At 58.2% G+C, this 19,620-nt stretch overlaps 2 protein-coding genes across 3 annotated transcripts in view; one reads left to right on the top strand and one right to left on the bottom strand.

Moving 5' to 3' along the window:
- The window catches only part of EPHB4 (EPH receptor B4), a 28,355-nt gene extending 20,547 nt beyond the window's left edge, over positions 1-7,808 (top strand). For both annotated transcript variants that reach the window (XM_088142063.1, XM_025177085.2), the window contains exons 11-16: positions 1,890-2,137; positions 2,971-3,186; positions 3,657-3,806; positions 4,750-4,943; positions 5,820-5,975; positions 6,055-7,808. In XM_088142063.1, the coding sequence (XP_087998189.1) occupies positions 1,890-2,137; positions 2,971-3,186; positions 3,657-3,806; positions 4,750-4,943; positions 5,820-5,975; positions 6,055-6,178 (1,088 nt within the window). In that variant the 3' untranslated portion in view covers positions 6,179-7,808. The remainder of the gene's footprint in view (positions 1-1,889; positions 2,138-2,970; positions 3,187-3,656; positions 3,807-4,749; positions 4,944-5,819; positions 5,976-6,054) is intronic.
- A 952-nt stretch (positions 7,809-8,760) lies between these two features.
- On the bottom strand, positions 8,761-19,096 carry LOC103062427 (uncharacterized). Its single transcript, XM_088141991.1, has 5 exons — positions 18,989-19,096; positions 17,859-18,079; positions 17,636-17,738; positions 11,965-12,245; positions 8,761-10,171 (listed from the first exon to the last, which is right to left on the bottom strand). Exons 1-4 carry the CDS (start codon positions 19,094-19,096, stop codon positions 11,967-11,969), a joined length of 711 nt encoding a protein of 236 aa, XP_087998117.1. The 3' UTR covers positions 8,761-10,171; positions 11,965-11,966.
- Between the last annotated feature and the right edge of the window lie 524 nt (positions 19,097-19,620).

Here is a 19,620-nt window from a genome sequence, read left to right as displayed (position 1 = left end):
GAACAGAGCCCCCGAACTCCCCATCTCTGTCCACGGAAGGGGAACTGCGCATTCGTTGCGTCGTCTGTCCAAAACCCAGGTTCCTTCCGGGTCCCCAAGGTTTGGGGTGGCGGGTTTCCTTATGGGAACCAGCAGGGTCAAAAAAGTCAAGACGCAGCCACAACTGTGCGTTTTTTTATGTGCATCGCAACACGCATGAGGGGCTGCTTCGGTCCCATAACTGTGGCTCTTGACTTTTTGGACGCCTCCCCTGCAGACACCCTGAGGGGGACCTCAGGAGATGGGTCAGCAAAATGTTTTCAAGGAGGACTTGTTCACGCTCAAGTTAATTCTCTCTGAAAAAAAAGGAAATATTGTTTTACACAATGCGTAATTCAGTGTTGGAATTTGCTACCCCGAGATGTGGGGCTGGCTCCCAGCTTGGCTGGAGCTGTTCATGAAAGTCCTGGGATCGCTGGCTCTTAGCCTTGCTGGGAGAGGAGTGGGCTTCCCTGGGCAGCCGGTGGGCACCGGGAGAACAGACTGCTGGCCGAGATGGGCCAGGGGTCCGATCCGGCAGGGCACAGCTTACGTTCTTATGTCCCCCCTTAACATTGACAGGACGGTGATTAACAAAGTGTAGCATCCCAAAGAATAAAGCAATAAACAGCAGTGAGAATTGCAAAAACCGATCAAAGGACAGAACAGATCATCTGGAAGGTGCCATCTCGGCAAGGGAGATGGGGAAGGAGGCAGGCTGCCCACCACAAGAAGGGGCCCCTGTTCCTCAGTTCATCTGGGATGAGCAACTCCAGTTCCTCTGGCCGGGGAAGAGAAGCCCCCTCCTGCAAAAACCATGCTCAAAAGCGTGGAGTGGCGAGGGTCGCCCTCTTGACGGGCTGCGCTGGCAGGGGCCTTATTGACTTATCCCTCTTACATCCCACCTTTTCTTTGGTGACTCCGGGGGTCACTCTTCATTTGATCCACACAACCATGCCCCTGTGGGGTAGGCTGGGCTGAGAAGTCACCCCGAGTTCCCATGGCCGAGCATGGACCCGTCCTGGGTTGAGCCTTCGTTTCAGCTGGCCGCCGTGGCCACTTTCACTAACTCGGCCTTTGCCAACCGGATTGGCACCCGGATGTCCGGAATTTCCAGCCAGGCTGGAGGGCCCCAGGTTGGCGAAGGCTGCCCTGGATGGGAGGGACCCTGCCCTGGCACCCTGTTTCCCTCCCCTGTGGAAAGACCCTGCAGTGCAGAGTTCATCAATTCACTGTTTTAAACACATTTGTATGCTGAGATTATTATTGGCCTCAAAGTGGGTGGCGATCAATTGAAATGCAAATTCCAGCAGTGGATTAATGCAATATAAAAGGAGCTAGTCAATTTAAAAAGGGAAAGGAAAAAGAAGAGAATCCAAGCTCAAACTGTATATAGCAGTGTTTCTCAACCTTGGCCACTTTAAGAGGCGTGGACTTCAACTCCCAGAATTCCCCAGCCAGCATGGCTGGCTGGGGAATTCTGGGAGTTGAAGTCCACGCCTCTTAAAGTGGCCAAGGTTGAGAAACACTGTAGTATTTCAGCCGAGGGTGAGGGTCATCCTCCGGGTGACAATGGGAAATTGCACCTGCTCTGTTGTTTGAGGCACTGCTGGTCTCTTCATACTCTGAGGATCGACTGTCATCCCAGGAAGGTGTTTAGGTGAACAGTTTTTACAAGTACCTAAAAGATGCAATTGGAAGAATCTGACCAAGTTCAGGAGGACAGAGGAGAGGCCCTCCCCGCCAGAACCTTCAAGACGAGACCTTGCACTTCCTGGGGCTCTCGAATTAACGTCCAGTTATTAACTTGAAACGGTCCCCTCTCCTTACAGCAGCCTTCTCCCTCTCTGCTTGACACCCCACTCCCACAGGTGAATTCGGAGAGGTCTGCCGCGGCCTTCTGAAGGTCCCAGGGAAGAAGGAGATCTATGTGGCCATCAAGACCCTGAAAGGGGGCTACACGGAGAAGCAACGCCGCGAATTCCTCAGCGAGGCCAGCATCATGGGCCAGTTTGAGCACCCCAACATCATCCGCCTCGACGGTGTCATCACCAACAGTGTTCCCGTCATGATCATCACCGAGTTCATGGAGAACGGGGCCCTCGACTCCTTCCTGCGGGTGAGGGGACAGGAGCCGCCATCCTGAAGGACAGGGAAATCACTTGGGTGAAACTTATTAATCCATAACTCCATAAAGCATCATCCCCCCCAGATATATGGAGGTTATAATATGCCAGTTTGGTGTCGTGGTTAAAGGCACCGGGCCAGAAACTGGGAGACCGTGGGTTGCACAAGGCCAGCAGGGCAACTTTGGGCCAGTCCCTCCTTGCAGCCCGAGGAAGGAGGCAAAACGCTTCCGGAAATTCTGCCAGGAAGCCCAGCCTGACTCCAAGGCACCAAATTTTTTTAAAAAACACCTATAATCCCTAGCCAAGATTGGAGGGGTATGAATTTGGGGAGGGTTATCCTAGCAGCACATCTAATTTAAACTTTCCAGCAGCTTAAACTTCTGAAAAGTGCATACATCCGACGAAACTGAGCATTCCTTCCTGAGATTGGCCCCACAGCATTTCCTTCTGTGGTCTCCCTCCTTCTTCAGGTTCCCCTCTTCAATCCTCAAATGGTGGGGAGTACAAGTGATACCCCCTTACTTTTTGCTATGGAAAGGGGGGGTGTTGTGCATTGACTTAAGCTGGGGGGAACCTCTTGGATCTCGGAGGGCTCCTTCTAGGCTTCGCTCCCCAAGAAGGCCCGCCTGGTGCCTGCAGGGAGATTGTGTTCGGAGCCAGGCTAAGAAGAACTGAATTAATTCTGCACCCTTTGCAGTCCCGCACTTGGTGTTCTGGCAAAAAGCCCGCAGATGTTTGTTTTGTATCCGTACCGGCCCATCCCGGTCAGCGGGTCTTCAGTCCCTGGCCCAACTCCTGAGTGGTCTTTGTTGCCTTCCTGCAGTTGAACGACGGCCAGTTCACACCTATCCAGCTGGTGGGAATGCTGCGGGGCATTGCGTCCGGCATGCGCTATCTCTCCGACATGAGTTATGTGCACCGAGATTTAGCAGCCCGTAACATCCTGGTCAACAGTAACCTGGTCTGCAAAGTTTCTGACTTTGGGCTCTCCCGCTTCCTGGAGGAGAATTCATCTGACCCCACTTACACCAGCTCATTGGTACGTCCAACTCTTCCTCCTTTCTCTCCCAAAACACAGGCTGTGCCTCCTCCCCGCCTCCAGGGGTATTGATCCAAGTCTGCTCAGACCCCCAAGATCTCAGCTGTGGGGGGGAATGGGTCGGGTGGTCCCAGGATGCCCTGGCAGCAGGGGGATCAGGCAAGGAGAGGGGCTCCCTGGGTGGTGGGAGCGTAGGGAAGGCAGAATGCAATGCCCCGGCCCCATTCTGGGAAGGCCACGCTCCCCCTGCAGGCCTACCTGGTGGGTTGTTGCATCTCCTTTTAAGGCCCTTCCCTCTCCCTGGACAAGGAGGGGGCGCTCAGCGTCCAGCAGGGCCAAGGGTAGATCCCGGTTTCGCAGAGGGTGGCCCTGCAGAAGAGGGGTGCTTGGTCTCTCTCCCCATTGCAGGGAGCTGGGCTAATGACCCTCAGGCTCCCGTCCACCTCCCCGGTTCTCCGATCCCTCCTCAGGGTGGGAAGATCCCGATCCGCTGGACGGCCCCCGAAGCCATCGCCTTTCGCAAGTTCACGTCGGCCAGCGATGTGTGGAGTTACGGCATCGTGATGTGGGAAGTCATGTCGTTCGGGGAGAGGCCCTACTGGGACATGTCCAACCAGGATGTGAGTGGCCCCGCCAGGGATGGCTGTGTGTGTGTCTGGGGCCCCCAGGTGCAGCTTCTCCCGTTTCCCTTCTCCCCCAGCTTTGCTCTGGGCTGATCCGGGGGCTGGCCGCAGGAGAGGGGCTGGGAAGCCGCCTCTTGCTCAGCCCAGCCCGGCCCCTGCTCCGTCTCTGGCCTTAATGTCCCAGCCCTGGCCGGCAGCTGCTTTCCAGGGCTTCTGCAAGGGTTTCCCAGCCCCCCCTGGTTAGGGCCCGCCAGGGACCCTTCGCTGAGCTTTAGCCCAGCTTTTCAGGGCTGGGTTACAATCACAAACAGATCCTGTCCCTGGTTCACACAACCTGCTGTACTGGGGACTGGGTTGTTTCGCTGACCCACAGAATTCCTTGTGTTCAGTGTCTGTGGGTGACTTTGAGGGCACCAGGGCCAAGCGCAGAGAAGCTGGCCTCCTTTGGGGAGGTTTCTTCCCCCTTCCCAGTCACTTGGTGGTCTCCCACCCAAGAACTAATCCGCTCCGACTCTCCTTGGGGTTTTGCTGAGACTGGCCAGGGTCCTCTGGCTGCAAAGGGCGTGGCGGGGCAAGGAAAAAAACACAGCAAGAGCCAGCTACACGCCCACTTAAGCTTGTGTTTCATTTGCACAATCTGTGTGACACACAGTCTGTGTCACGTTCACAACGTATCTCTGGTCTCGAGTTTCTGTCCTGCTTTGCTCTATTCCGGCATCTGAAAAAGGAGGACGAAATCGTTCCCGTCGTTCAAGCCCGGGCCCGAAGCTGGCATTCTTTTCCAGCCTGCCACGTTATGAGGGCCCTGCTCCACATTCTCCACTGCCGGATCTGATTTTCCCACAGGCCCCAATCCCCCAACTTACGGAGGATGTACCTTGCCTGCCCTCCTTCCTCGTCAGCCCCAGCACTTCTCCTCTGGTGCTTCCCTCCTTCCCAGGTGATCAACGCCATTGAGCAGGACTACCGGCTGCCGCCCCCCACGGACTGCCCCACGTCTCTGCACCAGCTGATGCTGGACTGCTGGCAGGGGGACCGCAACGCCCGGCCTCGCTTCGCCCAGATCGTCAACTCCCTGGACAAGCTGATCCGGAACCCAGCAAGCCTCAAGATCGTCTCGCGGGGAAACGGAGGGTGAGCGGGAGGCCTGCCGAAGCCCCCGGCCCCTGGGTTGGGCAAGCAGGGTGCTTGTGGTGGCGGGCAGGGTTCAAAGCTGGCATAGCCCTCGCCATGCCCGTGGGCTCTGTTTGGAAAAGGGGCCTCAGCTTCTTCTGGGCCCTGGGAAAAGCTGAGTTGGTGGGAGGAAGGGTTAAGGCCCTCCCATTCTCCGTGGGGTTATGGATTTACCCCCAGCAAGGTCTTCTCCTCCTCCTCGTTGTGGTGTAGCTCCCTGGAAAAAGGACTGTGTGAATCATGAGGGGCTGGAGGGACTCTGCTCCAGATGGCCATTGCAGGCTCTGGAGCAGCCGACGGGGATGGCCCAGCTGCACCGTGAAATCACACGTGTGATATCACACAAGCACGCCCACGGGGATGCTGGGGGCTCCTGGACAGAGTCGTAGAGGCCTCACTTTGGCCAGTGATTGTCTCAGCAGGATGACTTTAAGCCAGGATCCCCAAACTTTGTCGTATCACAGCCCCCTAAGATGGCAAAGGGATGTACGCAGTCCTCCTCATTAATGAAGCTAAAAGGTTTTTAGCTGGGCAAGGGTCCGTGCAGAGCAAGAGAGAAATACAGGCGGTCCCCGGGTTAAGAACGCCCAGTTTAAGGACGACCCCTTGTGTCATGGGGGAGAGATGGAGGAAGAAGAGGGGCTCCCATCATGCAGAAGGGGGGAACAGGTGGGGCCATCCCAGCCCCCCATCCCAGGGCCCTCCAGATGTTTGGACCACCAACCCCAGTTCCCAGTCCCAGGACTCGCCTCCCTCCACTGTGTGTGGGGGTTCCCCTATGGGAGAGCCCACCGCCCCCCTCACGAGCCTGACAGGCTGCTGGTCTCCCCCTGCCAGGCCGTCCCACCCGCTCCTGGACCAGCGCCTGCCCCACTACTCCTCCTTCGGGTCGGTCAGCGACTGGCTGCGTGCCATCAAGATGGGCCGCTACGAAGAGAGCTTTGCCAGCGCCGGGTTCACCTCCTTCGAGCTGGTCAGCCAACTCTCCTCCGAGTGAGTGGAGGGCGGGCGGGGGGAGAGGAAGGGGAGGGAGGGGAGGAAGGGGCACGCCTAACCTCTCTTCCCTCTGCAGAGACCTGCTCCGCATCGGAGTGACTTTGGCCGGGCATCAGAAGAAGATCTTGTCCAGTGTGCAAAACATGCGTGTCCAGGGCAAGGCAGGCTCGTCTGCGGGGGCCAAAGTGGGACAGTACTGACCGACGGCTTGCCCGGAGAAGCACGGACTTTGCCCATCTCTATCTTTTAACCCCTTTTGGGGGAGGCAGCAAAGAGCGATGGGTTGGGGAAGGTGTCTCCTTTTGACTGACCACGTCGGCACCCATCCCCCCTGCTCCTCTCGCTTCTCCCCATGTATTTCCCCCTTCCCCAAGTTTTGGAAGGATTCCCAAGAAGATTTAAGTCCCAGACTGTCGCAAGGACCTCCTCGGAAAGTTTCGTTCCAAGTCTGCTTCTCAAAAGGCACCTTCGGAGCGGCAGAAGTTGGATCCTCGGGGTGCCCCCCGGGACAGAGGCCATGAGGGCCGGCCGGGGGGCTGCGAATTGGGCCCCTCCCTTGGCCAAACTCCCAAGGCATTTGCGCCTCAGAGGGATGAAATGCCAAAGACAGACTCTCCCGGGCCGGATGCCCCCAGCAGTTGGGACCAGCTGCTCCGTGTGCAGGAGAGGTCAAGATGGCTTCTTTGGGGGCCCTGGGGGGGGAGGGAGGGAAAGACCCCTCTGGGGCTGTTCGGTGCCTGTTGGAGAGCTCAGGCAGGCTAACACCCCCCCCCCCGGCCTCATTTGTCACCCTCCTTTCCAGGGGGATGAGAAGCCCCCTTCTCTGCCGACTTCTAGGAACGGGGAGCTGAGACTCGAACCCAGGGCTCTTCTGCATGAGGAGACACGGCTGGACAATCTGTCCTGGCAGGTGGTGCCCCCCGGCTCTCCGTGGCCAAGAAGCCAAAGAACCAGGGATGCTGGCCTGGGGTGGGCTGCGGAGATGCTGCCCACGCAGAAGGGGCTTGCGGGGGCTCCTGCAAAGCGGGAAAAGATGGAAGCGAGACCCCAGCGTGGGGAGGGGCAGCTGAACTCCTGCCCGGTGAGCCGAAAGCCCTGGTGGGAAACCCGTGATGGGACTGGCGAAGCAGCCCCCGCCAGGCTCCGACCTCTGCGACAATCAGGCTGTGGTGGTGGTGCCACAGGAGGGAGGAGTCGGGGGCCTCCCAGCGGCCCCCCGAGACCCCAAGGAGAATGCCCAGGATCTCCAGGTCCCGGCTGTGACGTCGTCGCAGGGTTAGGGCCAAAGCTGGGCTGCTCCCTGGGATCTCATGGCGCCATAGCCAAGCCTTCAGGGCATCGGTGGCACGGGCACTGACCGACGATACCATGGGAATGATCCTGTGACGTCGGAGCCGAGGGTGCGGCTTTCGCAACGATTCTTAGCCTTCATATTGAAGGTGGTAATGTTGCTTTTTATTAAAAAACAGTGTATCTCATAAGCCAAAATTGGGGGGGGGGTGCCGAGGGGTGGGCTGGGGCCGGTTGATGGCCAGTGGAAGATTTGGGTGCTAAATTTCAGGTGCCCCCCTCCCTTTGCCAAACGAGGGGTAGAAAAGTACCGCCACCATTGCACGAGGTGGCCGATCCGCTCGAGAAACGTTCCTACCTGGAACTGCAAATGGTCCAGCTTGAAATCCCAATACCTGGGTGGGATTTGGGGGGGGGGATGGTAACCAAGTTCTCTTCAGCTCTGGCTGCAATGCAAGAAGCCCCAGGACATCGGGGGGGGGGGAGGATTCTCAAAGCTCAAGGAGTGGCTGCAATGGTGCAATCGAAGCCCCCCCCCATATCTCTTGTTGACCAACAATCATATCAATGCAATGGGGAGCAGAGCAGAGAGAAACATGCGAGAGGGTGGGGTTTTTGAAAGCCACTCCCGCAGGGAAAAATGCTAATTTAATTCTTTTTTAATCATCCTCTTTTTTGTTTAATAAACAGAACCTGTCTTTTTTTTTTTTTTTTTAAAGGAGATTAGACTCTGGCTTACGCTGGGAAAGGGGGGCTGAGAATTGGAGAACGAAAGAGAAATATTGGGAGCAAGTCATGGGGACAAAATGGCTGCCTCCATGGGGTGTATCTTAACATGGCTGCCGCTGCCCATTTGGCACCGTTGCTGCCATTCTCCTCCCTGGCCCCGTCTGGGGCTCAAGGTGCTCCTGGCCGTGTCGTCTGCACTCGGCCTCCTTTCTGGGCATCTGGGCACGGTTACCCACCATTTCTATTTTCCAAAGGGCATCCTTGGCCATCAAGATGATATGAGGGGCTTGCACTTTGCCATGTGACATGCCAGCTTCCCAAGCGCCCCTCTCCATTTTCTAATTTTAAAGAATCCGAAAAACACTTAAAACGTAGCCAGGCCAGACAGCAGAATGCCACGGGTGCCTGCACGGGCAAAGAGGGAGCCAGAGAAGGCTGTTAATGTAATCGTGCCTACTTCCCTGCACCCACATGCAGGGGCACCCACCGACACTTTTTTCCTCTGCCATCCCCACCCCATCAGCCTCTAAAATCTACCTACAAAACAAGAACCACGCCTGCCCGCCAAGCAGGTTCAGAGAATTAAAGCAAGCGAGACGTCCTGTGCGCCATGAAGCGCTCTCAGGGTCTAGCCAAGCTGAGGGGAAGAGGGATCCGGCTGGGAGGGATGGGTGTGGGGGCCCAGATTGAGCAAGGCTGACCCAGCTGACACGAATCCCACATTTTGAGAGGGGGATGCAGGAATAAAACGAGGAGAAAGAACTCTTCTTCGGACTCTTGTTGCTGGAAATGGGTGTGTAAAAACCTGATCAGCACCGATTCATCCAGCCGGATTCATCCACCTCAGACTCCCCCTGGCCAAGGTTTTAACACAGATTTGGCAAACACGGAATACATTTTGCAGAAGAAAGCACTGGAGGAGGACAGCTGACTGTCCTTCCTCCGAAACGGAAAAGTGGGCTAGATGGAGGGGCTTCAGTCCGTCCATCTGCAATGATTCATCATGCCTGGAAAGAAAGCTGGGGGGTTCCTGGGTGGGTCAGGAAGAAGGGGGAAGGTGTGCCCCGCCCACGCAGCCCGGGCAGAGCAGAATGTGCCAGGGGAAGCTGCTGGCCAGAGCCCCTTCAAAGGATCCTGTGCAAGGAAGGGAAGCTGGAGATGAGATGGGAGGGGCGGGGGGGTCTTATTTAGAGCCACTGGCGGGCCACTCGCTTCTATTCTCTCCCCCCCCCCACTTCCTGCGCTAAAGAGCCAGCAGTTCTTGTGATGAGCCCCCCTGGCTAATTTTCTCAACCTGCCGTCTTCATTAGTGCTGCAACGCCCAGAATTCCCAGTAGCTGGCAAGGGAATCCTGGGAGTTCCAGTCTCAAAATATCCGGGAGCCGCAGGTGGGGGAATTCTGGGAGTTGAAGTCCACCCATCTTAAAGTTGCCAAGGTTGAAAAACACTGATGTAAGGCCCACATGAAAATTCGCAGGGAACAGCGACACCGTGTGGACAAACCATGACATAACATGGGCACACGGCTCCCGGGAACCTGCTGAGATTTTTGTCTAGAGGGGAGATCCAGGAGGGGACCCCATTCTGGGCTTCTCTAAAAAGAACGCCCCCCCCAATCCCCAAAGCCTGGGCCAGCTGAGTGAAGGGAATGCCCAGAGATGCCCGCTTTCAACACTTTCCCCTTCACTTTTCCTCCCCGATTGGAACGGCACGCCGGGCTAACGCATCACCTCCCGCCCTCGTTCGTTTAGCCGTGGCTTGTTGAGCCAGCCACGGCTGGCCGGGCTCCCCCGTCACACTAAGCCGTGCATTATGGGTTGCGAGCAACGGCGTGAGCTGCTGAATGTGTTATACCCACGGTTTTATTTCACCAGGCGGCCTTAGCAGCTGCAAGGAGGGAATCGAGCAGAAGGAGCTGTTTTTATTTTGCGTGAAAATGAAGATCTGTTCCAGTCAGCTACCTGGGAATGGCGCCATGCAGGATGTGGGGAGCTGGAAGGGAATGCTGGATTTTATCTGGAGAGCAGCAGTGAAGGGGGTGGGGTGGGGTGGGGTGGGGTGTCCTGGCAGCAACGCAGAGGAACAGGCCAGGCGAAGTCCTTGCAAGCCCAGGTCAGTGCTTTTGTCCCAACGAAGTCATTCAGCCCCAAGGGGCCTCGTCACCAGCAGGAGACCTACAACAGGAACATCGCAATCAGTGGAGAACTAGTTCCCAGCCCCGTGGCTTGCAGGAGCCCTGGAGAACGACGCAGGGCTGCGGGTGCACCTCTGAAGGCACCCAGGAACCCAACCGTGCCATCCTGTACCAACTTCTTAAACCAATACAGGATAGGTAAATACATACGATTGTCCTGTGAAAAGAGAGTGCTTTGGAAATGGAAAATGCTAGACTGCAAGTCTTCCCGATGGGCTGAGGTCGCACCCAAATTCCCACCCAGCGTAGCTGTCCCCCCCCCCCGCCCCAGGATCTCCTGCTAAGCTCTAGCCCAGCCTGGCTGATCCTGGAAAAGCCAGTCAGGTCAGCCTGGATGGGATCTGGGACGAGGATGTGAGCAAAAATTGGAAAACGTCGGCAGCAAACTATTTCCATATGGTGGTCTATTGGGGGGCCTGCAGGGAGGGGTCAAAACATTCAAGAGGGCTGCCACGACTGCACCATCATCACACGCCCGCGTCTGCCATCTTCAGCTTTAACAGAGGCACGCGTGCACGCCCACAAGTGCGCAGGAAGCTGCCAGGAGCCCAGCTGGGTTCAGAGCAAAGGGTGGGACTATGAAAGTCCCCTTCTCGGGCATTTTTACAGAGAGTCAAACCTCTTTTCCTTTAGCACCCGGTAAAAGCAGCTCACGGGGAGCCCGTGGACTCCACCATCTCCTTTTCATCAGTGACGGGCAGAGCGGGCGCACCATAAACCCCGCCTAGCCGGCTCAGAAAGTACTTCCAGCCCAAGGAAAGTTGGCAGAGGGAAGGGAGGGCCCATGTACCTGATCCAAGGGATCTGGGAGGCGACCAAGGACCCTCTGGCCATCCTGGAACCGCCCCACTGCCCTCCCGAGGCTGCAAAGCCCGTCCTGTGGGGCAGAGGCAAGCCTTGGGAGTGCTGAGGCAGGGCTGCAACGGGCCCCCTCGCTTCCTTCCGGCAAGGGCCTTGCCTCCCCTGCTCCCCTCCCTGGAGGGGGGGCTCCCTCCCGTAAACCTCCTCCCTGCAAGACGGAGGAGGGTCCGGGTGGCTCCTAAACCCCACCGGCCCCCACTGGCAGAAGGGCTTGGATTCGCTGAGGAGCTGCCGGTCCTAAATGCCCTGGCGGTGGGCTCGGGGCTGCTCCGGGTCTTATTCCCCAGGAAGGAATGCTGGGGCTTGGGAGAGGCTCCCGGGGCACGCCAAGCCCAGCTCTGCGCCCTGCCTTGCAAAAACGAGGCACCCAGGCCCACTCTCTTCTTCCTGCCTCCCCAGGGAACATCCTAAAGACTTAGGCCAAGGCAGGACTATCTCCGTGTGGGGAAACCCCTCCCCAGTTTCAGGGGCTGCCCTGCCACTCAAGTGCAAGCTCACCCCAATTTTTCCTGGCACCCCACTTGCTAGTCTGGGGGAAAGGACTCCGGCTTGACCCCGTCCCTTGGAGAAGGGCAAGATTAGGGTGTTCTTGCCCCATAGTGAGCCAAATCATGCGCACGGCCCGCTCTGCTGGGTCAGGTTTCACTTTAGGCTGTTCCCCTCCGTGCACCTGGCGCACGGATGACCCCCAGGAGAGTGAGGCCGGTGTCCAGAGAAGGGCCCGTCCGCCCTGACAGACCCCCGGGAGTCGGCAGAGGGGGATCAGGAGGGGCACCCCACGCGGGGACGTGGCCCAGCTCCCGTGGTGCTCAGGGCTGCCCAGCCAGGCCTCAGCCCCGCGCCCCGCCGAGGACTGACTCTGGGGGCAACACGTGCAAAGCAGAGCGCTGGTCCCCGCCCTGTCCGGCTTACCGTCAGCACCCGAGGCCGCTGAAGGTCCCGATCCGGTCCAGCTTGACCCCAAAGCAGCCCAGGGAAGCCGCCTTCTTGGGTCGCCCTGGAAGCCTCCTCTGCATCTTCGCCAAGTCACGGAGGAGGTGGAGCCAGCGGTGCTCGGGGGGGAGAGTCGGGGGCCTGGGGGAAGGCTGCCCCCTTAAGGGTGGTGGTGAGGAGCCAAGGGGGAGCAAGGGGGGCCCTGCCTCACTGCCGGACAGCAGAAGCACAAGGTCCTGCCCGAGGATTTCCAGCATCCGCTGTAGGGAAGAGGAAGACGTTCGGGGCAGCGATGAACTGATTGTCAGCCAAGAGCCCCCCGCCCCCGCCCCACACGAAGCCTTGTGCCACGCCATGCTGGCCTTACCCGGGGAGGGTGGACGGGGGTCTGGGAAGCTGGCAGCAGGAGGCAGAGGAGGAGGAGGAGGAGGAGAGGCCAGGGCTTCATTGCGGGCAGCATGTTCCTAGGGGAGCCCAGCAGGTAGACTGCCTTGGTCCAGGAAGGGCGAAGGGGCTGGTGGCTTTGCGTCTGGCCTCCCCGCACCTCTGGCTGGAGCTTTATAGGGGTGCTCGACCCCCATCTCCCTGGGCAACAGTGTGCTGGGAAGGGAAGGGCCCGGGGAGGGGGTTCGGTCCCCCAGGGGAAGCCATGAATCGCCCAGGGAATGAGTTATGGGCAAAGAGGGACAAAGGAGCAGGCAGGGGGGCTGGGAGGAGGAGCTGAAGGCAGAAAGAAAAGCAAGCAAACGCACAGACCCCCCCCCCCCGGAACACAGGCACGAAGGGCTTTTCTACCCCACGCTTGCTGGCAACCCTGATTGTGCACCCCCTGATCCTCCGTGCCTCTCCCCAACTCCCCCCAGCAGTGTCTGGAGCCAGGCCTCCCCCCATCACGACCTTTTCCTCCCTTTGCTGCCAAGCCAGCGCCCCCCTCCCCCTTTCCTCAATCCATCACCAGGAGGGGGACGCTGGCGATGCCAAGGCGACCAGGGGCCAGCCAATGCCCTCAAGCGTGCCCCAAGTTGGCTTCCCCTTCTCTGCAGAGGCAGGACCGGAAGCAAGGGGACCCTTTTCATTATGGGGGAGCAGGAGGAGGAGGGGGCAGATGTGGCTAGCTGGGTGGAGAAAAGCTCAAGGTGGTGGCCACAACCAGACAATCGAAGATGCACATCACGACGCAAGTAAAAAGGGGCGGGCTTCGGTCGACGGTTGTGGCCAACACCTTGAACCTTTTGACCTCCTCACAGTCACTTCTGTCCCCCTCAAGAAGCTCAGAGGCTTCTCGAGCAAGAAGCAACGGGGCTCTTCCCGAAATCCACCATGTGGTTGGCAAGGTGTGGGTCAGGTCACCCCAAGCAGCCCCATGGAGCCCCTCGGGGGGACCCTTTCAGAACTCCTTGCAGCCACGTCCTCCCCCATAATTTCACAGCAATTCATTTCCATCCACCTGCGATGCGCCGGAATGAGTAATTCCACGAGGGAGCAGCCCGGGGAGGAATGCTGAAAACCAGAAGGTGGGCCCCTCGCAAAGTGCAACCGGTGGGTGGGTGGGAGGCAGTCCGTCCGTCCGTCCGTCCGTCCTTTGGGTTTTTCCGAGACAAGCTGCCTGTGATTCCCGGGGACTGGCGAAAGAGCGTGGTTTCTTAGAGGAGAGTGGCGCGGAATCTGGCTTACCCAGCAACTGAGAAAGAGGCACCTTGCGGGTGTCCTCTCCCGGGTCCTCGTGTAGAATCCCGGTAGCAGAGCAGGGGTCACCCTCTGCCCACCCAGGGGCCCAGGAGATGGGTCGGGCCGGAGAGAGCGACAGACCAAGCTGGTCCAGCGCCAAGTGCCCCGTGGACAGCCAACACCTTTCCCCTCGGCTGCCTGGCGCTGAATCTGCAGCCCGCTTTTCTGCAGGGACTCAGAACCGACCTGAGCGCGCTACCCCAGCCCTCCTCTCCCCCCTCCTAGGACTCCTCTCTTCTTCGGCACTCACACTTTGGACCCCGGCATCCCCTTTCTCCCTTCCCCTTGAAGCACTGTGACCTGTGGCTGGCACACCGGCCATCTCCCCTCCTCCCCGCCTCTAAAGGCAGGGGTGGGGGTGGGGGAAAGGCTCCTCCGGACTTCTTTGCAGAGTCCTGGTCCTCGAGATGCAACGGCTTTCTAGTCGTCCCCCTCCAGCTGGCCCGGCTGCAAACTCCAAACTTTGCCCCGCGATCTGGGCATCGTAGCATCTGCGGCAGAAGCCTGGGCCCGGTGCTGAAGGGGACGACGAACTCCCCGTCCTGTCTCTGCACGACTCCCCGACCTTTGGCCTGGGTTCCTTCGGGCTCAAGAACCTCGTTTCCCATCTCAGAGCCAGGAAGGGAGCTGGAGAAGAACGCTGGGGGGCCGGGGGTGGGGAGACCAACCTCCTCAGAGCGGTGGAGGAGAGGCAGGGCCGTCTGCCATGGGCTTCCCAACCCCACTCCTCCCTCCCAGCCCCCTGGGGGGCTCCAAATGAAGCCCCCAGCAGTGCAGGTTCTCCTCTTGGCAAGGGGAAGGCAGCCACCGCAGCAAAGGGGGATTCTCAGGAGAAAGGGGGTCACAGGGCACATTCCTGGCACCGGGTTGGGCATCCCTTGGCCAACCAAGCCATTCAGCCTCCCTGGGTTGACGTCATCACAGGCCTACGCTTCAGTGGGAATTTGGGGGCAAAAGGCCCATTTCACCCTCTCCCCTCCGCTCCAAAGCCCGGAGCCTGTGGGACCACCAGCTTCTTCTGTCGGTTTGGTCGGAGCAGCGTCAGAAGGAGCAGCGGTGCCTGGAAACGAAGACCCCGGGGGGGGGGGTGCTGCGCCCTAACACAAAGGTGGCGTTTCTACTCTTGGAAGAAGCGGAGACCTTTGGAAAGAAATTGAGCAGAGGCTGTTGGGGTTCAGGTGGGAGGAGGCTTTCGAAGCCCCTCAAGAGAGAAAGGAGGCAGACCTGGGGAGGCACAGAAAAACCAGCCTCCTGCTGCAACCGGATCGATATACATGGCTCGATCTTCCTTCCGGTGCATTTCGAGAGCCAGGGATGTGGTTGAATCTCACAGAGGAGCACTGAATGGAGGAGGGGGGCAACTTGGGGCACCTCTGGAGGCCCCTTCCTTCATCAAGAGCCTCCCCATCTACAGCTTCCCTCTCCTTTCTTCCCAGAGAAGGCCCTCGCTGGCTCCCCCTGTCTTGGGTTCAAAAGCCCTTGGAGCATAGGCCTGGCAGATGTTGGCTCCAGCCCAGCCCAAACTTCTACAGGACCAGCTCCCCTTCTCACCCTGGTGCTTGGGCTGGCATGGTTGCTGGAAGGAGAGTTGGACAGCTTCTCCCAGCTAAGCAGCACCAAGTCAGGGGGAGCTGGTTTAGATCAGTGTTTTTCAAACTTGGCCACTTTAAGATGGGTGGACTTCCATAAGTTGCTAAGGTTGAGAAATATTACTGTAGAGAGTAAGGAAGAGAGCCTTGGTGGAGATATGCAGGAACGGTTACAAAGGCAAAAGGGGCCGAAACACTTTTTAAGTCCAGAACAAGAAGATAATATTTGGAGGCGGGTCAGGCAGACACCTCTCCGATTCACTGGAGCATAAGAAGGGGGAGGCGATCCAGCGCAGTCAGACTTGGAAGGCTCTGTTATTCCTGCCAATCTCAACTAAAGTGCCTTTAGCCCTCCTGTTGGGTTGACTTCCTGATCTGGCCCACCTTGCGGGGCTGACAGTCTCCTCTGCCGCGGTTGAGGGCCGTGCGTCAACCGGCTGTAGGGAAAAAGCTTCACTCTGAGTGGGGCTGAGGGTAGGGGGCTCCTATGCCTTGCCTGGACGGCCATGCCCCAACCAGAGCTTAGCCTTTCTCTAGCCCCACGCTGCCCCACCGGGCATCACCAGCCCTGCTCACAACTAAGCCATGTACCCCGACCGATCTCCCCATCTAGCATCCTCCCACCCCGTCCTCCTGGCCGGTTCGCTCCTGCTGTGGCCTTGGGAGATCAGGGGCTCCCGATTGGAGCCAGTGGGCAGAGGGTCCCACCACTGGCACCCCGGGAGCCTTGTCTGCTGTGGGAAGGAGAGGCTCCAGGTCCCTCAGCCCCATGGCCTCATCCTGTTCTCCTGACCACCGGCTCTCCCAGCCCCTGCCCTGGAACCAGCCTCTCCTTTTTGCCAACGTGGGGCACATATGGGGTTGCTCTCTCAGGCCAGGCGGAGGGTAACCGGAGGGAGGGGTGGGTGGAACGGTAGCCTTCCCCAAGCTGATGCTCCTGGAGGGGTTCCACTCCTCTCACCCCGAACTGCACAGTCCTTGGACATGCTGGCCGTGAGTGATGACACATTTATTGATTTATCTGTTAAGTTTCTATGCCACCCATCTCCCCAGAGGGTGACTCTGGGCGGCTCACAATTAAAATCAAACATCAAAAACAGTAAAAATATAAATATCCATATTAAATTAGCTAAAAAAAGCATACCATATACAAAAACACATCAGATACAGTACATCTGGAGGACATACAGAGCTGCTGTGCCTCAACAACTATTTATTTCTCTAATACACTGATAGTCGCTATCCCGGCTAGTTTATTTGTATTTATTTATTTTACTCTTTTCAACAATTGTGTCAGTATTGAAACTGGACTCATATCAGACAGCAGACCATGGTGGTCTGCCTGATACGTGCTGGAATATTGATTCATTTATTTATGGAGTCATTCATTCAAGAACAGCCAAAGGACTGGACTTGAACCTACAGAATAGGCACGGCGGGTGCCCTTGAAGAACGCAGCCAACCCAAAGCTCAAAGAATTCTCAGCCCTCCATGTCCAGATGGGGCTTGGAGATGTTTTTCCTCCCCTATGACCACACCTTTCAGCTGACACGAAGAGATACATGGACCCTATCCTGGCCACCTATCTATGACCTCACTCTGCAAAGGACGAGGGATCCATGAAACTAAAAGCAAGCCAACGTTGATTCCTGGTGACTGCCTGGACTAGTTCCCGCACTTTTCTTGGCAAGGAGTTCCCGAAATGACTTGCCATTGTCTCCCTCCGAGGGCTGAGAGAGCGGGACTGGCCCAAGGTCCCCCAGCTGGCTTCGTGCCCAAGGCTCGGGGTCTCCCAGTTCCTAGGCTGGTGCCTTCACCACGACACCAAAGTGGCTCTTGAGGCCAAGGAGGAAGAGATTTTAATCTGTCCGAAGAGCAGAATAGCTCCACTCTGAAGGTTTAGAATAGGTTCTCCTCAAGTTAAACCAAACCAAACCAGCTCAACTGGAAACATTTTCAGTGTACCCCTAACGAGAATTCACACTCCACGTACTCCGTGGTAGCGAAGCGGAGCAACAGTCCGCGCGGTGCCAACTATCCCCTCGCTACAGCAAAAACTGCCCAGGCGGATAATTTTTTAAAGAACGCAAAACGTTTTGAAACTCGTGAGCCACAGAAGCGACCTGCAGCATGTTTCTTCACCGCCTGCCCAGACAAAGAGCTGCAGAACTGAGCCCAACAAAGACTCGACATCCAGCAATGACTTCATTCAATACAGCTCATGAATAAGCAACAGCGGGCATAAACTTTTCTTGCGATCGCTTGAGGCTTTTTCCCCCCCTGTAACGCACACGCACAGTGAACTCTTTGCATCGGGCAGCCAGCTTACCAACCTCAACAAAGCCAAGCAAAACGGCCGCTGCATTCAGCAACTGGAAAATCCAGCAGCGTGGCAACCCGATTCGTGACTCGGTGCACCGTTTCGCATTTGTCAGCCTGGAAAGACAATACGGGACTTTACATTACCGCCTCCGAGCTGGAATTCTCAGAGCAAAGGACCTGGGAACAGCAGAGTCCCTCTCTATCAGGGGGCGAGGCCCTTTTATTCACGCTCACCCGAGCCTCTGTCTGGAGCCGCCTTTTGTGCCTGTTGGGCTGCCCGCAGACCCTCTCGGACTGTCCGGCACGGCGGGGGGAGCCTCCTGGAGCAAGCGAGGAACGTCCAGCAGAGGGAGATGTCTTGAGCAGAACCAGCTGTTCACCCAGGCTGGCAGCAGCGAGGGAGGAGCGCCCAGCTGCCGGCTGTACCAAGAGCGCTTAGGGTGGAGGGCCACAAGCTACTGCGGGCAACGGTTGCCAATCCTGCCCCAAACAGCAATTCCTCTTTCTGCCTTCCTTTGCTTTATTTAAGGAGGGGGCACGGAGGGGAGGCTTCTGGGCAATCGCCCAGGCTTATGGCCGGTTCCGCCTTCACAAGGTGAGTGGCTCCCAGAGGCCAGCTTGACCACATCAGGGCTGCGGCTGCTGCCGGAGGAAATGGGCACACGCTCGACTTTCCACCCCCTTCCCCCCTGCCGCAGCCGGATCACCTCACCAACCTGGGAGGCCCTCGTGGCTGACGATGGGTGCCTCCCCGCCTAGGGCACACAGTCTTGCTGCACATCACATCGTCGCTGCCCGAGGCTCCAGTTGGCCGGGCACCAGACTGGCCCACGGCTGCTTTTTGGCTTCTGCCTAAGGCCCCTTCTAGGGTTCACCTGCCCTGCCTGAGGACACTGGTGACGCTCGTGCCGACCCCAGTGCTGACCTAGGATCTAATCCAGCGTTTCTCAACCTTGGCGACCTGAAGAGGGGTGGACTTCAACTCCCAGAATTCCCCAGCCAACCAGGCTGGCTGGGGAATTCTGGGAGTTGAAGTGCACCCCTCTTCAAGTCGCCAAGGTTGTGCTGATCCATGCCTTGCAACGGGAGGGATCCACAGGACGTGCTTGGAGGGGGCGAGGAAAAGCGGCCCTGGGACAGCGGGCCCTTCTTTCTCAGGCGGCCTGTTTTGGGCACTGCCCCCCTGCCCAGCGCTTCTGCCCCACCCGATCACGGCTGGCATGGACCAAACGCGACAGCCAGCTCTAAGGGGGGGGAGGGGACAGCCCTCGAAGAAGGGGCCGTTCCTTGGCTACCGTTACGGGCCCATCGAATCCGACTTGATTCCAGGGTGAGCCAGCCTTCCTCTAGGGGCAGATGGGTACTTTTCGGAAGGTACGCTCCTCTTCGTGGAGCTCGACCTGCGAGCGAGGAAGGAGGCGCTCCGACTTCCCAGGGGTCCGCCGCTCCGGGATCGCATGGTGGTCTCCCATCCAAGGACCGAACAGGCGAGCCCAGCCGCAGTGACTTCGCAAGGGAAGAGGGGCGGGGCAGAGAGGCCTCTCCTCGCCGCCTTGGGCCCCCGGGCCAGGCACGGCGAGACCCGCGCCGCTGCTCGGCGGCTGCAACCGGGTCAAAATGGACCGCGGCGGGCGACCAGGTGCTCGCGAATGGGCTCTCCCCCATCCCGCCCCTCTGCGAGTTCCACCCAATGGCCGCACGGGATGAAGCTGCTCCTGCGCTCGGATTGGCTAACATCCGCCCACTTCTCAGGGCAGGAGGAATTTAAAAAAACGACAAGCCAATGGCGGGGCGAGGGCGTCGCAAGGGGCGTGTGTTTACCTTGGAAGGAGGAGGGGCGGCATATCCGTCCCCTGATTGGATGTGAGGGATGAGAACCGACTCGTAATTGGTCACCAGGGGTGGAATTTAGGGGAGCTCCGCCGGGGGCGTTGATCAACGCTCGAAAGAGCTACTGCGCCTGCGCCCTGGGAAGGAAACCTGCTTGTGATTGGCG

Source organism: Python bivittatus, unplaced genomic scaffold, assembly GCF_059951505.1.
Source record: "Python bivittatus isolate LINGU-HERP-01145 unplaced genomic scaffold, Pbiv_v1 ctg000370_np1212, whole genome shotgun sequence".
Taxonomy (NCBI): domain Eukaryota; kingdom Metazoa; phylum Chordata; class Lepidosauria; order Squamata; family Pythonidae; genus Python; species Python bivittatus.
The sequence above is the reverse complement of the archived record's forward strand: the minus strand, read 5'-3'. Positions and strand labels throughout refer to the sequence as shown.